Source organism: Nothobranchius furzeri, chromosome 8, assembly GCF_043380555.1.
Source record: "Nothobranchius furzeri strain GRZ-AD chromosome 8, NfurGRZ-RIMD1, whole genome shotgun sequence".
Classification (NCBI taxonomy): domain Eukaryota; kingdom Metazoa; phylum Chordata; class Actinopteri; order Cyprinodontiformes; family Nothobranchiidae; genus Nothobranchius; species Nothobranchius furzeri.
The window spans coordinates 61,062,379-61,084,378 of record NC_091748.1 but is presented as its reverse complement, the minus strand read 5'-3'; the positions used below and the strand labels follow the sequence as shown (position 1 = coordinate 61,084,378).

Sequence of the window (22,000 nt, the reverse complement as noted above, 5' to 3'; positions counted from 1 at the left end):
AGGTGTTTGCTTTCGTTGAGTAACAGCAGACGCATGTGGAAATGGAAACTTACTGGATTTTGCAACAGACTGAGCTCATTTTGATATGTGAGACATGAAAGCTGACAACTTTTATTTTGGTTTACAAGATTCACGTGCGCATTTGTGTTTGTAGGGTTACCAAATGTAAGAATGCATCATCTGGTTTTACTCTTCTGTGTAATGTCCAGAAATGGTCAGTTTTCATGTACAGTTGGTTCCCTTCACTGTCTGGTCTACATGGAGACAGGAGTCTGCATGTGTTGCCTTTAATCTGCCGGATCCTGCAATTCCATCAGCTGGAGCCCCGGGCCTTTCTGCAGCTCGGAACACATGATAGCAAAGTGTCAACAAACTGTTCCCTTCTCAAGGCCCTTCTGTGCCAAGCCTGCCTGGGTATCTAGGCCGGACTGGACTGTTATAAGAGTGGCTGTTTTCAGCTTATATGAGTTAATCGTTACTCTGTGCTTAAATCAATAAGGTTGATTGATCTGTGCTTGAATTACTGGAATGAAATAAATTATTACATTAAATGATTTATATAGATGGTAATCAGTAATGTTTGATATGACAAGGCAGTCATTACCTGCACTCAGACAAGGACAAATTAAAGTTAAGTTAAACTCATGACACATAGATATTTTTGTACCCCAGATCAGAGCATTCGGTATCTCAAGAAGGCGTGATGTCTGAGGTTGTCTTGGTAATATCCCTTAACATGGCACGTTCTGATTGGCCAATTCATAACATGAGAATATTAAAACAGAATCACTCTGGTGATTCCAGCTTCTCATCATCCAACATTTCTGTTCTAGAGAGCACTTCGTAACGGCCGTCCGGAGCGACACCTCTTTAACCCTGATCCTTTTTGGCCAGCTGCCAAAACCCTGCTAAAAGCTGCCTACTGCTGACACAGCAAACGGTTCCTGCAGAACAAAGCTTACATTGTTCTGACTCCTTAAGAGTCCTTCTAGACGCAAACGGTTCCATCCATCTGTTGTGACCCGGAAAACATCTCTGGACTGAAGAGTCGATGCAACAGTGTTCTACAACCTCGGTGCCAGAGGTCATCCAACCTCTCTGACCTTTGGATCCACGAAGAGGGTCTCCAAGAAAGGGCGAAGTAGACACACAGATAGAGTCTGATGCCTTTTTGATAAGAGTCAACTTCATAGCTTAACGCAAACCAAATTCTTCCCTTTTTCACCCAGAACTCAGTTCTTCTAGATACAAAAGTTCTGATAACATCATATTCACACATAGGCACCATACATCACATTCCATCCACCTAGATCCATTCATCACAGTAAATATTAGTTAACTTGTCCTGTTTTAATTGTTTGGAAAATAAATTCTTACTTTTATAAACCTGACTCTTTTCTGAATCAAGACGAAGTGTTCTACAATTCCTGAATAAACAAAGAATCCTAGAATCTTCTGATTAAACATCCAAAGATCAAGCAGGTTGATATTCCATATTTATATAGAGTATCACAGCTTATTGGTCATAAGTAGAGGTAATATATTAAGCTCTTAAAGCACTCCATTTACCAACTCTTACATCTGCTAATTGCTAGCATGTTTTTGATGTCATTGGATATGACTGATAATTAGTCACATAAAGACAGAGCCAAAACAAGCAGACAATAAACAGAGCTCAGTAACAGATGGACATCAAAGAGAAAAAAAATGTTTTTTTGTGATTTGTTTTTACCTTCAAGAAAATTATTAAATAAATGAACGTAGCTGTTTAAAATAATGAATGAAGTGGCCTTGGACATGTCATGCTAAACTCACCTTTTGCAACATTTTGTGCTGCCATGTGGGTCTCTACTGCTTCAATAACCCTAACCCTAACCCCAAACACTCAAAAAGCGGAAAAACTTGTTCATCTGTTTTCTGTCAGTGTTTGATTTTTAGGAATTATGTGTCTAAAACAAGCCGTTTCAAAAGATCCTAGTTTGTGATGTCACAAACACGGACGTGACCTGCCAGAGCGAGCAGGTTCTGGGGGAGCAACGGCTCTACTTCAAGCCCTTTCAGGATATAGGAGCTTCTCAGCTTATAGCAACCTGAGCGGGGGAGGGCGTGACCAGCTCCAGTGTTTTTTTTAAAGTGGCAGAGCCCTAAAACAGGTCATTCTAGAAAGCTAAGAATAAAACTGCTGAAATTGCTTTGTGTGAGAGGGATTTAGTGTAAAGTACTTAAAATAATTAGTACCAACCATAGAACTATTATATATAGAAAAAAGTCATATGTCCCCTTTAAAACAAAAGAAAGAACAAAGCCACAAACAGTAAATAAATTACATAAATACTGCATGTTTAGGATGCACACAGAATGTTATGTTCTGAAGGACTTGTTCTAGCATCAATCAAACTAATAATGTGCATACGAAAGCCTTTAAAAAGCCTGATTACACAACTAACGTCTTTATATTGACAATAAGATGCATTTTCAGGCCTCTAATCTAAAATAAAATATTTAATCCAAATACATTTGCAAGAGTTAAATTTAAATAAATGATGGAAACTATTATTGGTTTCAAAAGCAGTTTGCGTTTATTCTCCTAAACTCTTCCACAGCTTCAGATTCTAAATGAGAGCAGAAATGCCTTGACTAGTTTGAGCTGTGGGACTCCCTCGCTTGTCTGAAAATTACAGACAAATTTCTTTTCCTGATGCCACTGCTTTTTCTGTATCAGAATGCTTAAAGTGGATTAGAAATGTCAGGCGGGGGTTTATGAAGATGTTAATGAAGAATAAAACCATTCTGAGAGTGCAGGAAGTTACAATTCAGTCTTCAGGCTACATTCTTGATCAGTTTTATGCATGGTGAGTGTGTCCATGCATTGTTATGAAAAGATCAGCATCATAGTGCAGAACTGAAGATTGAAGGATGTGATATAAAATCACAGCATATAGCAAAAACACCCCAAAATTAGGACAAATAGTTACTGGACCAAAAAGTCAAGCCTAGCACACACACTGGTAAAGTGTTAACAGATAAATTAATTACCAAACTTTGCAAAGTTAGGCCTGAAAAAGTCCCCTTTAGGGTGGAAACATAAAGGCTTTTGTGAATGATTTAGATCTTTTAAAACAATTTCTTTAGTCTGGATCCATCCACCTCTACCACAGCTCTATTTCCTCACTGATGTTGCAGGATTACGATACTTCTTTTCAATTGACTCCAACCCCCAAAAACAGCTCAGAGAGCTTTGAGTAGTTGCCCTGATATATGCTAGTGAATGATTGCTTTGGCAGAGAAAGCATGCATGGACAGTGTCCATCTGGGCCAGAGAACCGGGACAGGGACATACCACATGTCTATAGGGGCATGCAATGATTTGTTTGCAGCTTATAATGATCCTCCCTACAATGGAGACATGGGTTGTTATCACAGGCTTATGAGTCTTGTTTTAGTACTTTTTGTTCAGAGACGCAGTCAGAACATCAGCAACAGGGAACCTTTGTCCCTGCACCCACTTCTCTGTTTCCTCACTGCTGCTGCATTCAAATATTTTCACCCTATTTAGGTGTGCTTAGAATTAACATCTTTGTTGTTTTAATATTTCATCTTACTGGGACGTTTTTATTGCAAGTCCAGTAATAACTCCAGTTAACCCACTGTCATCCAAAAACATGTAATGAGAAGGAGGACTCAATAAAAGACACTGCTATCTAAGTCATTTATGACTCTTCTAAAAAAAACTCCAGAGCTATAAAAGCAAAAAATCTCAATGTGGAACCAGTTATATCTTATATATCTGCCTTTTCCTTATCTACTAGCCTAAGAAGGCAATGAAGCACTGAGTGGATGAAGAGAGAAACCTGAAGCAAAACATTTCCCCCTAGTGGCTGGCTCTGGTACAACATTCAAGTCCTGCTCTCTACGTGTGAAGTAACAGGATATTGTCCTGTAAAAACAATAAAAATCTTTGTTTTTTATTGATACATGTTGTTTTTTTCTTGCTGCTGCATGTTCAAATATTTATTTGTTATGTATGTAGCTGAAATTAGTTATTGATGTCAAAGTAAAAACGCCATGATGTGTGCAGGTAATGAAGAAGGACTTTCAGCCCCACATCCAGACTTATGTTATACAGTTGAATGTATGTATGTATGATGTGTGTGTGTGTGTGTGTGTGTGTGTGTGTGTGTGTGTGTGTGTGTGTGTGTGTGTGTGTGTGTGTGTGTGTGTGTGTGTGTGTGTGTGTGTGTGTGTGGATGGATGGTTGGATGGATGGATGGATGGATGATGGATGGATGGATGGATGGATGGATGGATGGATGGGGAAAAGGTTTAACCAAAAGGATGGCTTTCCCCCAAAAATCCTTAGTCTAAAAGACTATTGGGAAAATGAAATTTCAAACTTTTCTTGACTTTAGCTTGCACTAACTTTTTATATGTCACTGGGATAAATGGAAGAAATACAGATTCACCAGACTTTTTTTAGACATTGCATTTATGACATAGAATATATATTCAGTGAAATGTTGTATTTGAATTTTTTTCTACTTAAATACACCAGAAAAAGTTAGGCAGCAAAAATTCTACACCTGAAATTCAATAGCAAAAAATCTGTAACAACAAGGTGACTTTCTGGTGAGTCAAGCCAAAGTAATCGTCACTCAATCAAATCGAGAGGCTTTTAGCCAATCATATTATGTTAATCTGGTCATGTGACACCATTGAGGCATCAACTTGATCGAGTGACGATTGCTTTGGCTTGGGTCATCTCATGTGCTCATTTGAATTTTTGCTGTAGAATTTTTATGGATGGATTTTTTTTTTGCTAGTGTATTTTAAATTTTAAAAATCAGATGCGTAATACTGCAGAATAAAAATTCAATGCCATAAATTCAATGTCTACAAAATGCTTGCTTAGTATGAGGATTGCTGTAAAGACACTGATACTAGTTAGTGACTTGATGCAATTTGCTGGGTTCCTTATATAGGAAACTTTTTACTGACTGGCTTAACGAACTGACCTATATTGGAATATTTACTATGTGAAGTGCCTTGAGACGACTCTTGGGGTGATTTGACGCTATATAAATAAACCAAATTGAATTGAACATTGTGGTGAGACTGTTTTCTGTTTTTCTTCCATACAAATGTGTTTAAGGTGAAGCCTCCTTCCAAACCTTCTCAGAAACCTTTTTACATTAACAAAGATCCAGGAAGCTAAAGGGCAAAACATCAAACTCTGAATCCAGACTGAAAAACAATAAAAAAGTTTCAACATTTACAGTATTTTACAAATTATCTGTGGTTTAAATATCCACGCGGCGGCTCCTCTCCATGTGTAGAATTAAAAATCAATGATCCACAAAACCCAGAGTGAGTGCACCAAGGGTTTATGACTCACAGTTTCCATCTGCCTAATTACACCTGTTTTAGGACCATTGTGGAAAATAAAGAAGATTTTTCAACATGAATGAATCCAGTTCCTGAATTGACTAAATATGTAAATCTTATTGCCACAGCAGAGCTCTGAATGGTGTTATAAGTGTGACCTAAGGACCTCCAAGTCTTTTATAATTCTGAGGTCGCTGCTCGAGTTACTGTTAATCTGCTCTGGAGCTCCAGTATTACTGGCTCGGTATACATTCTGTAGCACACTGACCTACTTATGAGGACTGCTGTTTGAGTCTTCTATCTCCCTGACACACATGCTGTAGAAAGGGTTGATACACTCGAGCTTCCTTAATAAAACAACTCTTTTTTTCTCCTGGCAACAGCTTGCATAACATAAAAGATGAGTGAGATGTGTGTATGGGCTGCCATACGAGTGAGAGTGAATATAGGAATTAGAGCTCAACTTAATGTCTTGCAAGAAAAGGTAACAGAAATATTAAATCTGAACAAGGTTGTTTTATAAGCACAAACACACACACACACACACACACACACACACACACACCTGCAAGCCAGTTCCTTCCATGAACTCCCACAGATGCCCTCCTTATGATCTCGTCAGAGGCGATCTGTGTGGCCTCGATAAGCATAAGACGTCATAACACCATCAAATACCACAAAATGGGGTCAAAGCATTTGTCGCTCCAGGTAATGGAGTATCAATACATCACAGCACACATACATAAGATGCTGGATGTTTTACAACATAAAATGATCTAAGTGAAGGATAATCATGTAGATCTTTTCCTGCCATACGCCATCATTTCTGTTATTTTAGCTTGTAGACAGCAGAACTGACTGCTTGAGTTGGCATCATTAAGCTGGACCTGAGTGTTGGATTGTTGGCGGTGTGGCTCAGGAACATTCATAAATCCTTGATTTGTGTTAGACATAGTGTTATTTAGTTCAAAGTGGTGAACTGTTTAGCTTGGTCCAAAGACAGATATCCAAAATTAAGCCAGATCTGGACGTGACATGTGAGCGCTGCAGACGGTCAGCCGCCACACTTCTCCACTTCTCCAGGATTTGCGGGACCACTGTGCACCCAGACACTTTAACCGCTTTGTTTGGAGTGGTTGCTGTGGCAGCTTCTTTGCACACATGCCAATCAACCGTGACTGACTTTTGCTGTTTGCTGGCCAAAGGACTCATATTGTCCAGGAGGAAGGACTGTCACTCGCCAATAGGGCCAATTGTTTGATGAGTATGTCTCATGTGCAGAGGCTGAACACCCTGCTGGGAGATTCCCGTCGGAGGATCGAGCAGACTGCAGCAATGATCAACCTCCTCTTTCCCGCTTGGAGAAGTTAATACAGAGGGCATAGCGTAGCATGTTCCACAGATGCCTGTTCATGACCTGTTGATTCAAATCAGGCAGACTGGAGAAGAGAAATATCTAAAACCTGAAGGTGTGACCCTCGGGGACCAGGATTAGACAGCAGAGTTTTGTGTCGTTGTTGACTCCAGGGAATTTTCATCCTGGAACTAGTTTTAAATCTGTCGTCAGCTTTTCAAATTTCCTTTTCCTTTGCATTTGTTAGATTTTGATGCCATAACAGCTTCATCAAGCTAAAACGATATCCCAATTTGGTTAAAAGGTTGCCAAGTACAAGATTAGACTCATGTGTGTTTGAAAGTCGGTCAACACAGAGACCTAATCCGTCACTAGACAGTGCGATATATTATATAGGTCAGACTTCCAGCCATGTTCAAGTCTGCCTCCTCAGTGAAAGCCTTGAGATTGCATATTTTGTGAATGCTAGCTGCATTCATGTCAGCTTATTGTAAAATGGCATCATGTTCCCTGTGGTTTCCAATTCACTGTCGAACTGAATCTTGTTCCTTCCAAAGCTCGAATTCAACTGGACTCACGCAGTCAGAAAAAAAACATATAACGAGAGATTTTTTTTGTTTGCAGCCTTCAGCTCTTAAGAAATTCTTTCAGCTTTTTGTTCGTGCTGCTCAGCGTTTAATTTTTGTTAGGTCAGAACATCTTTTCCAGGTGACTGAGCTATTAATAATGGATGTAAACTCTACTCACACTAAGTCGTAAAAGTCACACGTGAAACGTTGCTTCTCTTTAGCTTTCTGGGCGAAGCCACGGGATCCACGGGCACGTGGGAGCTTTTGATGGGAGAGCAGTGGCCTTCCGTGCTTCCTCGCTGATGACGTTCACATTGACACTGGCTGTTCTTGGAGCACCAGGGTTGCTGGGAAATCAAAGTCGTTCAGAAGCTTTTGTTGTGGTCCTCAGAATGAAACACATTTATTCCCCTCTGACAATGGAGGGTTAGAAGTATGGGCAGACGACTGCAGCAGCTGGTTCACGGCAGAGACAAAATTAGAGGAATATAGAGCATGAATGAATGAAATTACAGCAACTGTATTCATTGAAAGGGATTCATTACTGAATGCAAGCGATCAATAGAATGAGATTGGCAATGAATCTTTGTTTAGAGCACTTTTCACACCAAACAGATTGAATATCTGGGGCGAATTAGCATCTGATTTCAAACCACCCAAATGTTGGTGTTTAGTTCTAGAGGAAATATCCTTAAACTGCACTGATCTACAATCAGTGGAACATCCAACTCATTGTTAGAAAGAACAGTTTCTAGAAAAAACACTGTGGCCTACAGTTAAAAAGGCTAAATATCAAACAGCTGCAGACCTTTTATTAATTCGTACCCTGGAATGTACCACCAACACACCCATAGTTCGATTAGCCAAGGATCCAAGAATCAGGTCAGAGAAACATTATTGTCCAATACAATTCTGCTTGATTAATGAAAAACAACGATCCAGTCCTTCTGTGCTGGATGTTGCTGAAAGCTGACAGCACCCTCCTTAAGTCAAAGCGGCTAAAAACTCAGATTGGCTAAGAAAATGACAGTACATAGGAGAGGCATGTCTATTTACTGACAGATATTAGAGATATAATATAAAAGACAACTGGAAAACGATCTGAGCAGACAAACTGCTCGACTCTAATATTAACAGGAGTTAAGCCTAAAGAAAGCACAAAGTCCATGTGGCTACGTTCTTGTGTCAGGCTTTTTACTGTCTGTGAAATATTGAAAGAGTCTTTCACCAGTGGCTCAGTCAGTGCAACGGTCATAGTTCGGCAAAGCTTCCCTCATTAGAACTGCAAAATCCCTAATAAGAGCAGTTATTTTGGGGGGAATAACCTACACCAAGTTCAAATAAACAAAGTTCAAAGCTGAAGGGTCGGACTGCAAAAGAAAGCTGTTTTATATTTATAGGCAGACTTAAAAACTACAATCAGTACCTTCCACAGCCTGACAGCCTCAGGACATAAAAATTTCATCCAACAGGAAGCTTTTTTGCAAGGGTGCTCGTATTTCCCAGTGGGAGCCAGCTCTCTGTAATACTAGTTCTTGGTTAGTAAAAATAATCTTTCAAAGTAAAGGTATTATGTAACATCAATCTGTGATTCAGCAGGCCAATCCAGATAGGAGCAGGGGCCACCCAGCAAGCTCAGAGCTGGAAGGCAAAGGTGATGGTAAGCTACATGGTGGTCAGAAGGACCGGTGGCACCAGTGTTTGGCAGCCTCACTTCCGTCAGTCCGCCCCAGGGCAGCTGTGGCTGTTGTAGCTCACTGCCACATGCCACCATGTAAATGTGTGTGTGGGTGAATGACTGGATGAGTTGTGAAGTGCCTTGGGGGGTTGTAGAACCCTTGAAGGTGCTACACAGGTCATTTACCATTTGGCACAGGCTGGCAAGTGTTATCTCTCTTGAAAACATTTTGGCTAGCAGAGGATGGCATGACGGGACATACCTCTGATCCAAGCTGCCGACATAGATCAGCCATGAGTCTGGCCACTCCAATGAGCACCACGTCACCAGACAGTGATTACCCAATCAACCCCACACCACACAATCTACCAGGGAGAGGGGCAATGAGACCCGCAGCTTCACAATCCTCCTGTGGTGTTGACCGTTGAGTCTCCTCCCCCAAACTGTATCCAATGACCAATGAATACAAGCTGGTACTTCTAACAGATTCAGCAGCAAAAGAGCAGTTGCCTGTCACAGGTCCAACAATGATCCTCAATCGTACAATAGCAGTGAATAAGCAAAATGTAGAAAATACATTAATGACATTAATGTTAAATCAGTGTTAAAAATATTAACACCAAGTAGAATTAGTTGAGCAGATGTGTGAAAGAAGGATGCTGGGGAAGATGACCTCCATCTTGAAAAAACCCTCCCCCACTGCATTCCACTGTGGAGACAAGGACAGTTCCTTCAGAGGCAGACTGAAGCTTGGTTTATGCTTGCTTGGTATATGCTTGACGTGTCCGCGAAGTTCGCACGGCTCCGCGCGGCAAAATTGCATCATTTTAACAACCACGCCTCTGCACGGCCCAAACTTTCCGCACTGCGCACCTAGGAAATTTTCTAACCACGTGGACGGTCGGACGCGGAAAAACATGGTGGACCGGCAAGAACTAGCATGGCAGAGGTTCGTAAATACAGACATTTGTATGATTCAGCTCTCAAGGATCACCGTGATCAACATGTTGTTAATAATTCTTGGAGAGAAATAGCTCGCACTGTTGGAAAAGACGAGGACGCTGTTAAAAAAATACTGGAATGCCATGTTGTAAACAACAGGAATTTTTACTTCTACTATGGTGTAGTGTTGGATGCATGATGTAGAGCTCCATGCTGCCTCGTTCAGTTTGGGAGAATATTGGCTCACCGCAGAGACAAGACGCATGAACCATAAACTCTGCAAGTTGTGAAGCGCGTTCCACCCGCGAGCCGCATCACCAAGCGGAAAGTGAATGCGTCAAGCATAAACCAAGCTTGAGACATCCCAGATGTAAAACAGAATGCTACCGTAGGTCATTCATCCCCTCTGCAGTAAGAGTGGGGATGTCCCGATACAACCTTTTCACTTCCAATACAATACCAATATTGCAGTTTTCAGTATTGACCGATACCGATATCAATCCAATACGATATCAAATCATACATACTTTTACCTGTTTCATAGAGTGTATGAAAGGCTTGATCAAGTGGTATTACTCAATCGGAGAACAAGAGTCAGCAACAGTAAGTTGACAATTTGTTTGTTAACCATTGATTGCATAAATGTAAGCCTTAAACATAATGTATAACAAATGAATAAAAAATAAATAATAAATTAAAAGACTGACAAATATTTTAAGTAAACAATTGAACAAAAGATGTATTTTTAAAGTACAAAATACTTATTCAAGGTCACTTCAGTCATGTTTTACTGTCAGCAAATGGTAGGAACTGCTGAGGGCAGGGATATAAGAAAAAAAAATAAAAGAACACAATGTTGTTCATTTACTAACTGCTACAAGTTGAGTGTCCAAAGTTTCAATTTCACACACTGCGAAAATCCTCATGCAATGTTTTGTGATGCTACTTCAAACGCACAATGAGGTGGACATATAAAATTTTCCTGGTTCTGTTCCACCACAGAAAACGTGTGCATGGCAAATTTAGCACTGAGCCTCACTGTCTATTATGGACTTTAACAAAAAAATACTGCCACACGGTTGACATTGCTCCTTGCTACTTTGCTAGTATGCACTGTTCTGATCACGTGGGATTTGCATGCTGGATCTGGATGCTGCTGGATAGAATTGCTGGAATGAAATTTGAAGTGGAACTTCAAAGTCCTTATATCAAAAACTTTTGATGCAGTACGATATAATCTGATACACGTTTTTGGTCAAATATCGAATTACTTCCGACATTGATATCGGAATGGCACATCTCTAAGTAAGGGTGTCTAATTCCTTGGTTTAACTGGTAATGACATTATCCTGTTCCACAATAACACCAATGGAATGTTCAGTATGTGTTCAATACTTGTGCAATACCAGATGTACATTAGTATTTCTGTATCCCTTATGCTGCATAGTTCTGGAAACCCAAGTTTCCTTTTTATTCATTGTTTTAGTGTTAACGGTTACAATAATGGCTTATTGCCTTTGCATATTTATCTGTAATCTTGTTATTTTTCTTCTTCCTTTTCTCTAAGTGTATGTGCTGCTGTAACAAGTGAATTTTCACACTGTGGAATAAATAAAGACTATTCTATTCTAAAACCATGGCTGAAACAAAGAGCCATGTAGACAACATGCCAGATACATTGGCACCATCTATGGTTGATCTATGCCAGGGGTTTGGATCGCTGCCAGCATGTTTTAGTTGTTTCCCTGCTCCAACATACCTGATTAATGTGGGTCTAATCACCTGTTCAGCTGTTATTAAAATCAGGTGTGTTTAAGCAGGGAAACAACTAAAACATACTGGATTACCTATGAGGACCGGTGTTCGAGACCCTGTCAACATCAACAATGCAAACGGGAGCTGCACATAATTGCTTGGAGGGCCGCAAATAGCCCCCGAGCTGCACATTGGACATGCCTGGTTTAGCCGGCCCGTCAATAAATAATTGTGATTTAAATCTTTACTGTTTGGCGGGTTGTTCATGCAAGCAGTAGGTCTGCAGCTAAGATTATTCATGAACAACAAACATAAATAAGTACAAAAATCTACATAAGGCTAATTAGGAAAAAAAACTAAAGTTACAGGTGAGAGTGGAAAATGCTATGGGAATTATAATAAATCACATTAATATGTACTTTTTTTTCCAAATGGATTTCAAACGACAAAATTTCAGATTTAGAGAGTAAAAATAGCTTATTTCATTATCTGACACTGCTACATAGAAATATTAAAGATTGAACTTTTACTCAATACACAAACTCAAACTAATCTAAAACTTCCATCATGTTTCCTGCTCCTGACCCTGAAGGTAAACACACTTCAAGTGTTTTGTCAATAAAAGCAAGCTGGGAGATTTAAAAAATCACAGAGTGGTAATTGGTTTTACAGCTCAGGGTTGTTATTGATTTAATTCAGATAGTAAAGGAAGCCCAATTACAAGTTCAGTCACTGAAACTGTTTTTGCTGCAGTTTGAATTTTTGCATTAAGACAAAAATGTTTGATTATTTCAAACATTGAAGTATTCATATTTTAAAACTTCTAAAAGAGCATTTAGGTTTTAGGTGTAGATTTGTGTTTGACGGTCAACACTTACATATATACTTCTACGGAGTGTTTAACTTTTGCTGGCAAACATGAGTGGCATAAATGGGTCACATTTGGCTCGCGGCGAGAAAACAACAACAGACATGCTTGAATAATGAGTCACACGAGGATGCTTCCTTATTTTGTCACTCCCTCTTTATTTTAACCCTATAGTGGACGAAAATGACAGGGAAGAGGAATGTCAGCAACATATGAAACACACCAGAAATAAGTCATCATATTTATTTATAAAAGGTAAAAACAATAAGGAAAGATGAATAGCTATTAAAAGCCTCGAGGCAAAAATATAAATGGTTTCACAAAATAGGGCATGATGTTTGTATAAGGATTTTGTCAAATGAAAAATATGCATTGAAAGCTGATTTATGCTCATGAACAGGAAGTGACATAGATTTTCCAAGCTGTTTAACACTAAACTGGTGTTCCTGTTACCGCATTGATAATAAAGGACAGTATGTTTTCACTTTTCTCTCCTTACATCAACACTTTGGCCCAATCCCAATGCTCGCACTGTGCCGTACGGTCTTCTGTGAAGTGCACTTGGAGGAAGTGCACAGTAAGGCTAAAGAGTGCGAGGTACACAAGTGTGCAGATAATTACTGAACTGAGACAGGGAATATTGTGTCGACTGCAATGAATGTCGGGACGCTGGTCGCTGCTACTTTAAAAAAAACTTTTAACAACTTTCTAATAGCCAAACAATTACTTAAATGTACATTCATTGCTGCTTTTGCAAAAACATTGAAAGCATCATTTAAACACCCTAAAATCAACTATTTTCATTAGAAAATACATATTTTCAGAAATGACACTTGATCCTTTTCTCCCACAGCAATGGGTTGTGGGTAATACCCTTGACCCAAGTATCGATGCAGACTTGGGTGAAGTGCAAATCAAGGGCGCAAAAGGGGCGCGATCAACTTCTGCACTTGAGAAACAGGACACCCCACACACTCGCATCACCTGGTCTGGACTGCGCAGTTGAAGGGTGCAAGTGTGGAAGTGTGAGTATTGGGATTGGACCTCAGATGTACAATCTGTGGTCCTAAAAATTAAATAATAGAAAAATGTTTGCAAACATTAGTTTCTATGGAAATTATTCAATGTGTATGTTACGATCCCTGGTTTTATGCCTTTAGAAAAGTCTCTGTGCTTAGGTTTGTTTTGCTTTTTGTCTGAGTGTACAGCCCAGCTCTCCATATTCTTCAGCCTGCAGCCCAGAGGATTCAATTGACTTTGTTCCTGGTTCCTCCACCATCACCTGGGACCAGCTGGGAATCATCCAGCCATCAGCTGCTGGGTGGCTTAGAGACTTCCTGTTCTGCCTGCAGTTGGGGACCAGCTGATTGTGTGCTGTTTCCCCCACTTGGTCAGCTTTGTTGGGACTTTGTACCGTTAGAGCACTGTGGTGGATTACTAGTTAAAAATTGTTGCTTAGAGGCTTTGTTAGACCCATAGGTGGTTGTATAGTACAGAGACTTTTCAAAAGGCATAAAACCAGGGATCGTAACAGTCTATAATTATTACACAAGTCATTAATGTTATTGGGAGTTTCAAAAACATAGAGAAGAGGATTTGAGGAAGTAGTTAGTGGGACACACTGGGGGGCAGGGGGCGCATGACACACACACACACACACACACACACACACACACACACACACACACACACACACACACACACACACCCTGCTTTCACAATGTCTTGTGGGGTTGGCATCATAGAAAATAACTGAGAAAAACTGATCTGAGGGAAAAAGAAACACAAACCAGATTAGGTGTGTTCTTGCTGTGTCGTTCTAATTCCATGTTGTCGTTCTTTTTTTAAAACACAGAAACGTTTTTGTTACCTGTTGTTGACGCTACGTTTCGCCGACGTAAGGCCCGCAGATAAACGGAGAAGTAAGGGACGCGCCACCATCAGCGTCAGCCTGAAGAAGCCGGCAGCCGTCGGCGAAGCGTAGCGTCAACAACAGGTAACAAAACCGTTTGTTTAAAAAAAAGAACGACAACATGGGACAAACCAGACGGAGCAAACTTTACTGATACCAGGTTGAATATAATAATGATATATTATGTCACTACTCCACATGGAGGAGTTAAATTATTCAGTGTTTGGTTTTTGGGGAAAAAGATTTCATAATGTCCAGTTCTGAAATGTGTTCTGTGTGTGTGTGCACATGTGTGTGTGTGTGTGTTTTAAAGTTTGCATCAACCCAGATGCTGATGGATATTGAGTGTTGACATTTCTTTGAATCTGCACGTCAGCACAGCAAGAACACCAAAAATGGGTCAGCATCTGCAGCACCGCTCCCTGCTCTGTTACTGTGTGAATGTGTGTGTGCTGGCTGTGTTTGGCCTCAGTTAAAGTGCAAATGCATTGAACCACAAATTACCAACAGTGCCATCATGATTAACCCCTTATTTCCTTTAAACTCCTTCACAAAATTGTTCCTGAGTGCGGCTGTGTCTGCAGCTCACCGCTCCCCCCAGGGGACGGGTCAAATGCAGGGAACAAATGTCGCACACACATCAGTGTGTGTGATAACTGATGAGACTTTAACTTTAATCTGACAGCTTTTCTTTAACTATTGACAGCGCCATAGTCTCCCCCTCACCTCACGTCAAGAGTCTGGGTGTCATTCTCAACAGCTCACTTTCTTTTCAGGCTCACATTAATAACTTAATTCGGTCAGCATACTTCCATCTACGTTCCATAAACCGTCTCCGTCCGTCACTGACCCCTCACACTGCCGCCATTCTCGTCCACAGCCTCGTCACCTCCCGTCTTGACTATTGCAATTCACTTCATTATGGTCTCCCCAACAAACTCCTTCATAAACTGCAACTGGTCCAGAATTCAGCAGCCCGTATTATCACCAGAACCCCTTCCTTTCACCACATCACGCCGGTTCTCCAGCAGCTTCACTGGCTCCCAGTTAAATTCAGGTCCATCTTCAAAATTCTCCTTCATACCTTCAAAGCAATCCAAAACCTCTCTCCTCCATATATCTCAGACCTTATAAGTATTCACACCCCATCCCGTTCACTCAGATCTTCTTCTTCCATCCATCTTGCGGTTCCTTCTGCCCGTCTCGCTACCATGGGGAGCAGAGCTTTCAGCCGCTCTGCTCCTCGACTCTGGAACTCACTTCCCCCAGACATCAGGAACGTCGACAGTTTTACCCTTTTCAAAACAAAACTCAAAACACATGTTTAAATCTGCCTACAACCTCTGATTTTATTGAACTGTTTCTCTCTTTGTTTTTTTCTTCTTTGGGTTTTATTATTGTTTTATTGTATTTTATTACGTGTTTTGTGAAAAGTGACCTTGGGTGTCCTGAAAGGCGCTTTTAAATAAAATGTATTATTATTATTATTAATCTACTTTATAGATTTGACTCTCAACCCACCCACCCACACAAACCGTTCGCCCTTACAAGATCAACCTGAAAGGAAATATTCTCTGGTCATGATGGATCTGACTCAAACTGCAAAAGTAAAAGTAGAAATTTCTCGATTAACAGTTGTTGAGCTTATTAATATTCCAAGGGATTTGTAAATCTTTCTTAAATGAAAAACATTTTTATAGAAACATTTTTTTAAAATAATTTAATTTACAAAAAGAAATTGACACTGATAATGAATGACTTGCCTCTGTTGTCTTGAGGATGTGGATGAGGGAGATGCTGACACAGCAATACCTCCAAAAATGGGGACCATCCCCCCCCCCCCCCCCCCCCCCACACACACACACACACACACACACGCTTGTCGTACCACAAAGACAGAGATGTCTCAGATGCAGAACTCCAACCCCCTTCTGGTGGATTTGATCCATGAAATCTGGTGCTACCAGAGTATCAACTCTAAAATCACCCCAGCACCAAGTTTAGGTTAGCTCAAATTTGGTATGCAATGTTTATTATTAAATCCAGAATCTTTCCACAATAAAATAAAATAAAATGAGTTAAAGTAAAAGTTTTGGACGGTTCTTTATTAACCCCCTAGCCAGCAGGGGGCAGAGTATGAGGCTCTCTCCTCCAAAAAAAGTTAAAATAAAAAGACAATCAGGTCCTTATTCCCGAAAAATGCAGTAAAGAGTTCACTTCATTGCTGACGTCGTTTTCTGAAAAGGTTCACCTGAAAACTCAGTCATCTGGGATTGGAGAGTTACAGTTCCCGTGGTAGATGTAAACGGGTCCATCACAACGATAATACAACTGAAACACATCTCCATAACCATGATCTCTCCACCAGGTGCACAGCTGCCGATTCCAGCCACAGGCCAGGGAGTAGAACAGCTCAGGATGCTCCATACCAATCATCGAGAAGAAGTCCTGGTCCCCCAGATGACCCTTGAAGCGATACTGGTCTGCTAGTTTGGCCACATTGTTGGGTTTCAGCAGCTGGTTGTAGAGAGATGACTCCCTCATGGCACTTAGATCCAACAACATCACACCACTGTTGAAGCCTGGAAGGCCTTCAGGAGGTGGCTCACCTACTCTGGTGTTGGGATTCTCCTTACGATACTGCCAGAAGGTGTGTCTACGAGAAAAGGATAGCCATTAGTCTGAAGGTTTTAGCTAACAACTCTGAAATTAACAGAGTATTTGCAACAACCTGTGGGAAGCTCTACAGTAGTTCTGTGATGGTTTAAGTTCTAGACCGGCACCTCAATAGTGAGCTGTTTCTATTTACTTGAAACCACACACAGGCAGCTTTAGACCCAGGAGCACACAACATGTCAGCTAGAATTTAAATAGAAAACTGCATTATTACTATCCAGCATCAACATTTTGATCCTCACCATCAAAAGTGCTGAAAATACTGCAACACAAGTAGTCAAAAGATTTATACTGGATTTATAGGCAACCCTTAGAAAATCCTCAAGGTTGTTTGAATCATTATTATATTGTTCTTGCCTTCTGTTTACAGGCTGCTATTCTCTGAAACTGTTGATGGTTAATACTTCTGCTGATTCTATTTCAGTTCGGTACTTGTAACATTTTTTTCTTTTTGCTGATGAAGTGGTTCAGTTGGAGAGAACAAAATGCTCTTGTCCACACACTAAGTGCTAAAATGTTCCATTGCTGTTAAACACTAGGATGAATGGGAATGTACCCTTGGCCCGGAAGCCTCTGAAAACACACACACACACACACACACACACACATACATGCACGCACGCACGCACGCGCACACACACACACACACCAGAGAATGAGACTATTCTTGGTCTTCACCATGCTGAAGGAAATCTACGGTAGATCAAATATTAACAAACAATCCTAAAACACAGCTCACACCAGGCTGAGTGAGACTCGGTGCAGGTAATGCATGTGAGAAATTTCTTGGGAATAAATATGTTTAGCATTGTTTAGTGAATGTGTGTGCGTGTGTATGTGTGTGTGGATTGATCATGTCTAGTGGGAGCAGCAGATTTTCTGAGTCAGGCTTTGATATCATTGCTGACCTACATTCAGCAGCTGTAGCACATCCCTGTGGTTTTAAAGCCTGTTCACTTGGTAGCTGGGGACTTTAGGGACCTCGTGGAGCATTTATCATTTTGAAGATGTTCTCCGGGTCTTAGTGCCTGGAGACTCGTCCCGAGTAAACAAACTCATCGAGGGAACGTTTTCATGGACTTTCCAGGATGCTGTTTTAATAACTAAAATGTACTTCATAGAGCAATCTGCAACTACATCACAATCAGAGTGGTCATGATAGATAATATGCACTAGTCTGGTTATTACATGACACAGATGGTTATTTAGCCTGGTGCAAGAGTAAAAATGAAACAAATAAGATTTCAGAGGCACAGATACCTACTCTGCACACTAAACACTGAGACCATGTTTTAAACAGCAGGAATGTCTGTTTTCCTCTAAAGATCACACAGAATGTTTGCTTTTTCCTTATTACTGCACACAATAAAATAATAAACATGCCTCAGATCTGCACAGATGTGCTGTGTTTTTTAAACAGCTCTCTGCTGCTTCCTGCTCCTAATGTAAACAGTTTTACTGGGAAACTTCAATAGTCTCTGACTCCAAGCCTTTTTTCTTTAATATCTGCAAAATGAATTAAACAATGTCTTCACTACTCACTGAAGAAGAGCAAGACGTGGCCATAAACGGAGTGAAAGAAGACTTGGAAGTGAGAAAAAAAAGAGTTTTCTTGTTCTGTCGTTGTCTTTTACAAGCAAGCAGAGGAAGTCAGAAAAAGGAAAAAGGAGTTTATTTGACACATCCTCGTTTTGGACGAGTTATCTGAAAACAAAATGAGTCTTTCATGCATTAAAACGTTTACGTGATCACAACAAATGAGATTATTTTTTTGTTTTAAAGAAACATTGTTCAAATAGGGTGATTTAACTAAGGGGGGAATCGTGTTTTAGCCAGGATTATTTTTGGCTAACACTGACAGAGTGGAGAACATTACATGTATTTCTCCACTTCAGCTGAAAATACTCCAGACTGCTGCGAGGCACACTCAAACCAGAATACAAACTGAAAAAATCCCTATGAGGGGCACACTAGACTGTACATCAACTTTATAGTTGTACATTTTGAATGATTAAATTCAGAAAAACCTTTATCCGAGTCTTGAAAGAACAAGGGCCCTCATTTATCAAATGTTCCTAGAAGCTGTCCTATATTCTGTCCTATCAATAAAATTTAGAATGTTTGTATGAACGGCCAAAATCCTGATGCAGTGGCCACTCGTACGCATGTTCCTCCGCAACTGACTGTTGATAAAATACACCTAAGCGTACAGGGGTGAGGAGTGAGCACCACCTCACCCCTGCCACGTGGACTTCAAGGGATAAACCATCAATCCTGCTCAATGGTCAGCTTTCCTTGTGGGGTCACCCATAAAGACAGTGGGAGGTTTAAATCAGACAATGAGATTTTTCTGGATCTTTTTTCTCATTGTCTCAAGGAACAAAGAACCTGTCTGAATAAATTTTTCCCATAAATGTCTGCATAGAATATTGCTGGACGGTGCACCACACTGCACGTGGGCTCAAAAATGAACCCATCAGAGGGATTCTTTTGACGTATTTCATGCACCACTGGTGTGCTTTTCCTACTTTCTGTGATTTTAAATGATGTTAACTTTTTAAAACATCACAAGCTGAACATGAGTATAGTCTTAAGAAGGAGCAGAAGTGAACGCCACTCAGAAAACATGGTGAAAAAAGAACACACAAGAATGGAATGTGACAAAACAATTACTATAATAACAATTGTTTTTTTTATAGCTTGAAGCTAAAACTGAAATAATAATTGCATTAATTGCATAGCTTTCACGCAAAAGTATGGCTTTTATCTTAATATTACATTTGCTGATTATGGTTACTGAACCAGTAATTTACTGATATTCTAATTAGATACTTTTATCCTTCATCTGAAAACAGAAACACATTGAGAACACCTCACTTTTCTTACCTCCACCAGTGTTTTGGATCTAGGAAACAACTATTTAAAACACTAACAACTGAGATCCCATAAGGGAATGATTGGGTTGATTTGGTTTGTTTTCCACCAAAATGTTCTAGAATAAAACATGGAAGTTATCGGTCTAAAAACTGGCTTGGCTCCGACTGATTCACACAACGGAGCAGTGATCCTGACAAACTGCAGCGTTTTCTGTTCTCTTGTCACAACACAGACAGCAAATCTGACCCCCCCAAGAGTCGATTGGCATTATCACTACTACTGTTCACACCTCCACTCTCGTCTCCAGTTTTTGCTGCCAGTCTTTCAAGTGACGCTCCTGCAACTTGTTAAAGAATGAAAGCCATTGGCAGGTGATGGGGACGTTCTGTGCTGCAATCATAAAAAATGTGTCCTTCACTTAGTTCAGGACAAGACACAGTCTGCTCTCTGATGGCTGAGTAAAACTAGCTCGATGAATTTGTGTGTGTGTGTGTGTGTGCGTGCGTGCGTGCGTGCGTGCGTGCGTGTGTGTGTGTGTGTGTGTGTGTGCTCAGGAGCTTAATAAATAAAGTGTGTCTGGTCCTTGGTGGTACAGAGTGGTCAGGCTGCACTAAACTAAAAGGTAAAGTTCAATCATAAAAGCGCAAGGTTTTGATGCTAAACTAAAAATAAAACTATCAGAATTCAGTTGACTCACTGTTTGTATTATGAAGGTTTTTGTAGCACTTATAGCTTCTGATGCCAAAGGCAAAACTAATAAATCAAAAATAGATTTATGTCTTTCAGTTGCAAAACATGACTCAAACCTGCAGACGTGTCCATTGGCAAAAAAGCTCATGAAAGAGGAAGATTTAATATTCTCCAGCTGTTGTGTGAAATAAATCCCACTATGGAGATGCATTACGCGAAGTATTAAAAGACTGATGTCCTTCTGGCTCATTAGATGACCAGAGCTACACAGCTGAAGAATTCTACTTGGCTAAAAATAAATAAATAAATAAATACAATAAAATGTTTCATGGTGTTGTGTGTTTGAGACTTTAGGGGAAATGGGGCTAATCTCCCAGGTTTTAAAAAATGACTAACCCAGCTGGAAGGAAGCAACGGGTGATGAAATAATAAACTTTTCAGTGGCAGGATGTGCTGTAAATGTGATGGGTGGGAGGATGCATTATCCTGCATAATGTTCTGGCCATTAACACCAAAGCAGAGTGGGAGTTGAGAGACCCCTACTGCTAAACACAAGAAAACACTCCGGTAGTGAAGATACACTCTGTTCCTTGCCGAAAGTTGGTTTCAAAGGCCAAAATATTTTGAAGTCTTTAGACTAAAATGGCAGCTTGACTGAAAACAAGCAAGCAGAAGTTTGCTCCTCCTGGACTAAATAAACAAAACGTGATTTTCAAGTGCTGGGTAAACAATAAATATGCAATATTTTGTGACTTTAGATTTGTGTGCATACATCACAATGCATGCATTGTTTATGTTATTTTTAGCATTAATATTTTCCAGAATCTGATGTTGCATATTCAAACCAGACTTTGATTTCCTCTGAAACAAACAGGAAAAAAATCGGATCCCAAACCAAGACTCTGAATAAACTTCCCCATGCACAGTCCAAGACAAGAGAAAGCCAGTTCAGATGGCTTATGGCCGAGTTTTCAACCGTGAGGCTGTGCAAACTAAAAGGTCTGACCTATTTGTGCTAAATTAAGTGTGTCCGGCCTCACAGGAACAACATCAGGGTTTTCCCAGGCTTGGTAAGGGTCCCGGTTAACACAGACGGCTGAGGAGAGATAGGGATCTGACTGGAGATGCTGGAGACAACTGGTGCCTGGCAGGACAAAATGTATTCTGATGAGTGCCCAGAAACTAAAAAAAAAGAGTGTATGAGAGTTCCCGTACAGAGCAAAGGACCGTTTGTGTAAAGATCAAAGATCGACCGATTTGGGATTTTCTAATGCCAATATAGTGGAGTTATATTCTA

The 22,000-nt window shown here is 40.3% G+C and overlaps 1 protein-coding gene across 3 annotated transcripts in view; it reads right to left on the bottom strand.

Moving 5' to 3' along the window:
* Positions 1-22,000, bottom strand: part of xxylt1 (xyloside xylosyltransferase 1) — a 68,275-nt gene that overhangs the window by 9,333 nt on the left and 36,942 nt on the right. Inside the window, exon 5 of one of the 3 annotated variants that reach the window (XM_015970666.3) lies at positions 16,541-17,116. The exons of the other annotated variants lie outside the window; for them this stretch is intronic. Within the exon in view, the coding sequence (XP_015826152.1) occupies positions 16,720-17,116 (397 nt within the window). The 3' untranslated portion in view covers positions 16,541-16,719. Of the gene's footprint in view, positions 1-16,540; positions 17,117-22,000 lie in introns of those variants that run through there. 3 annotated transcript variants of the gene reach the window in all.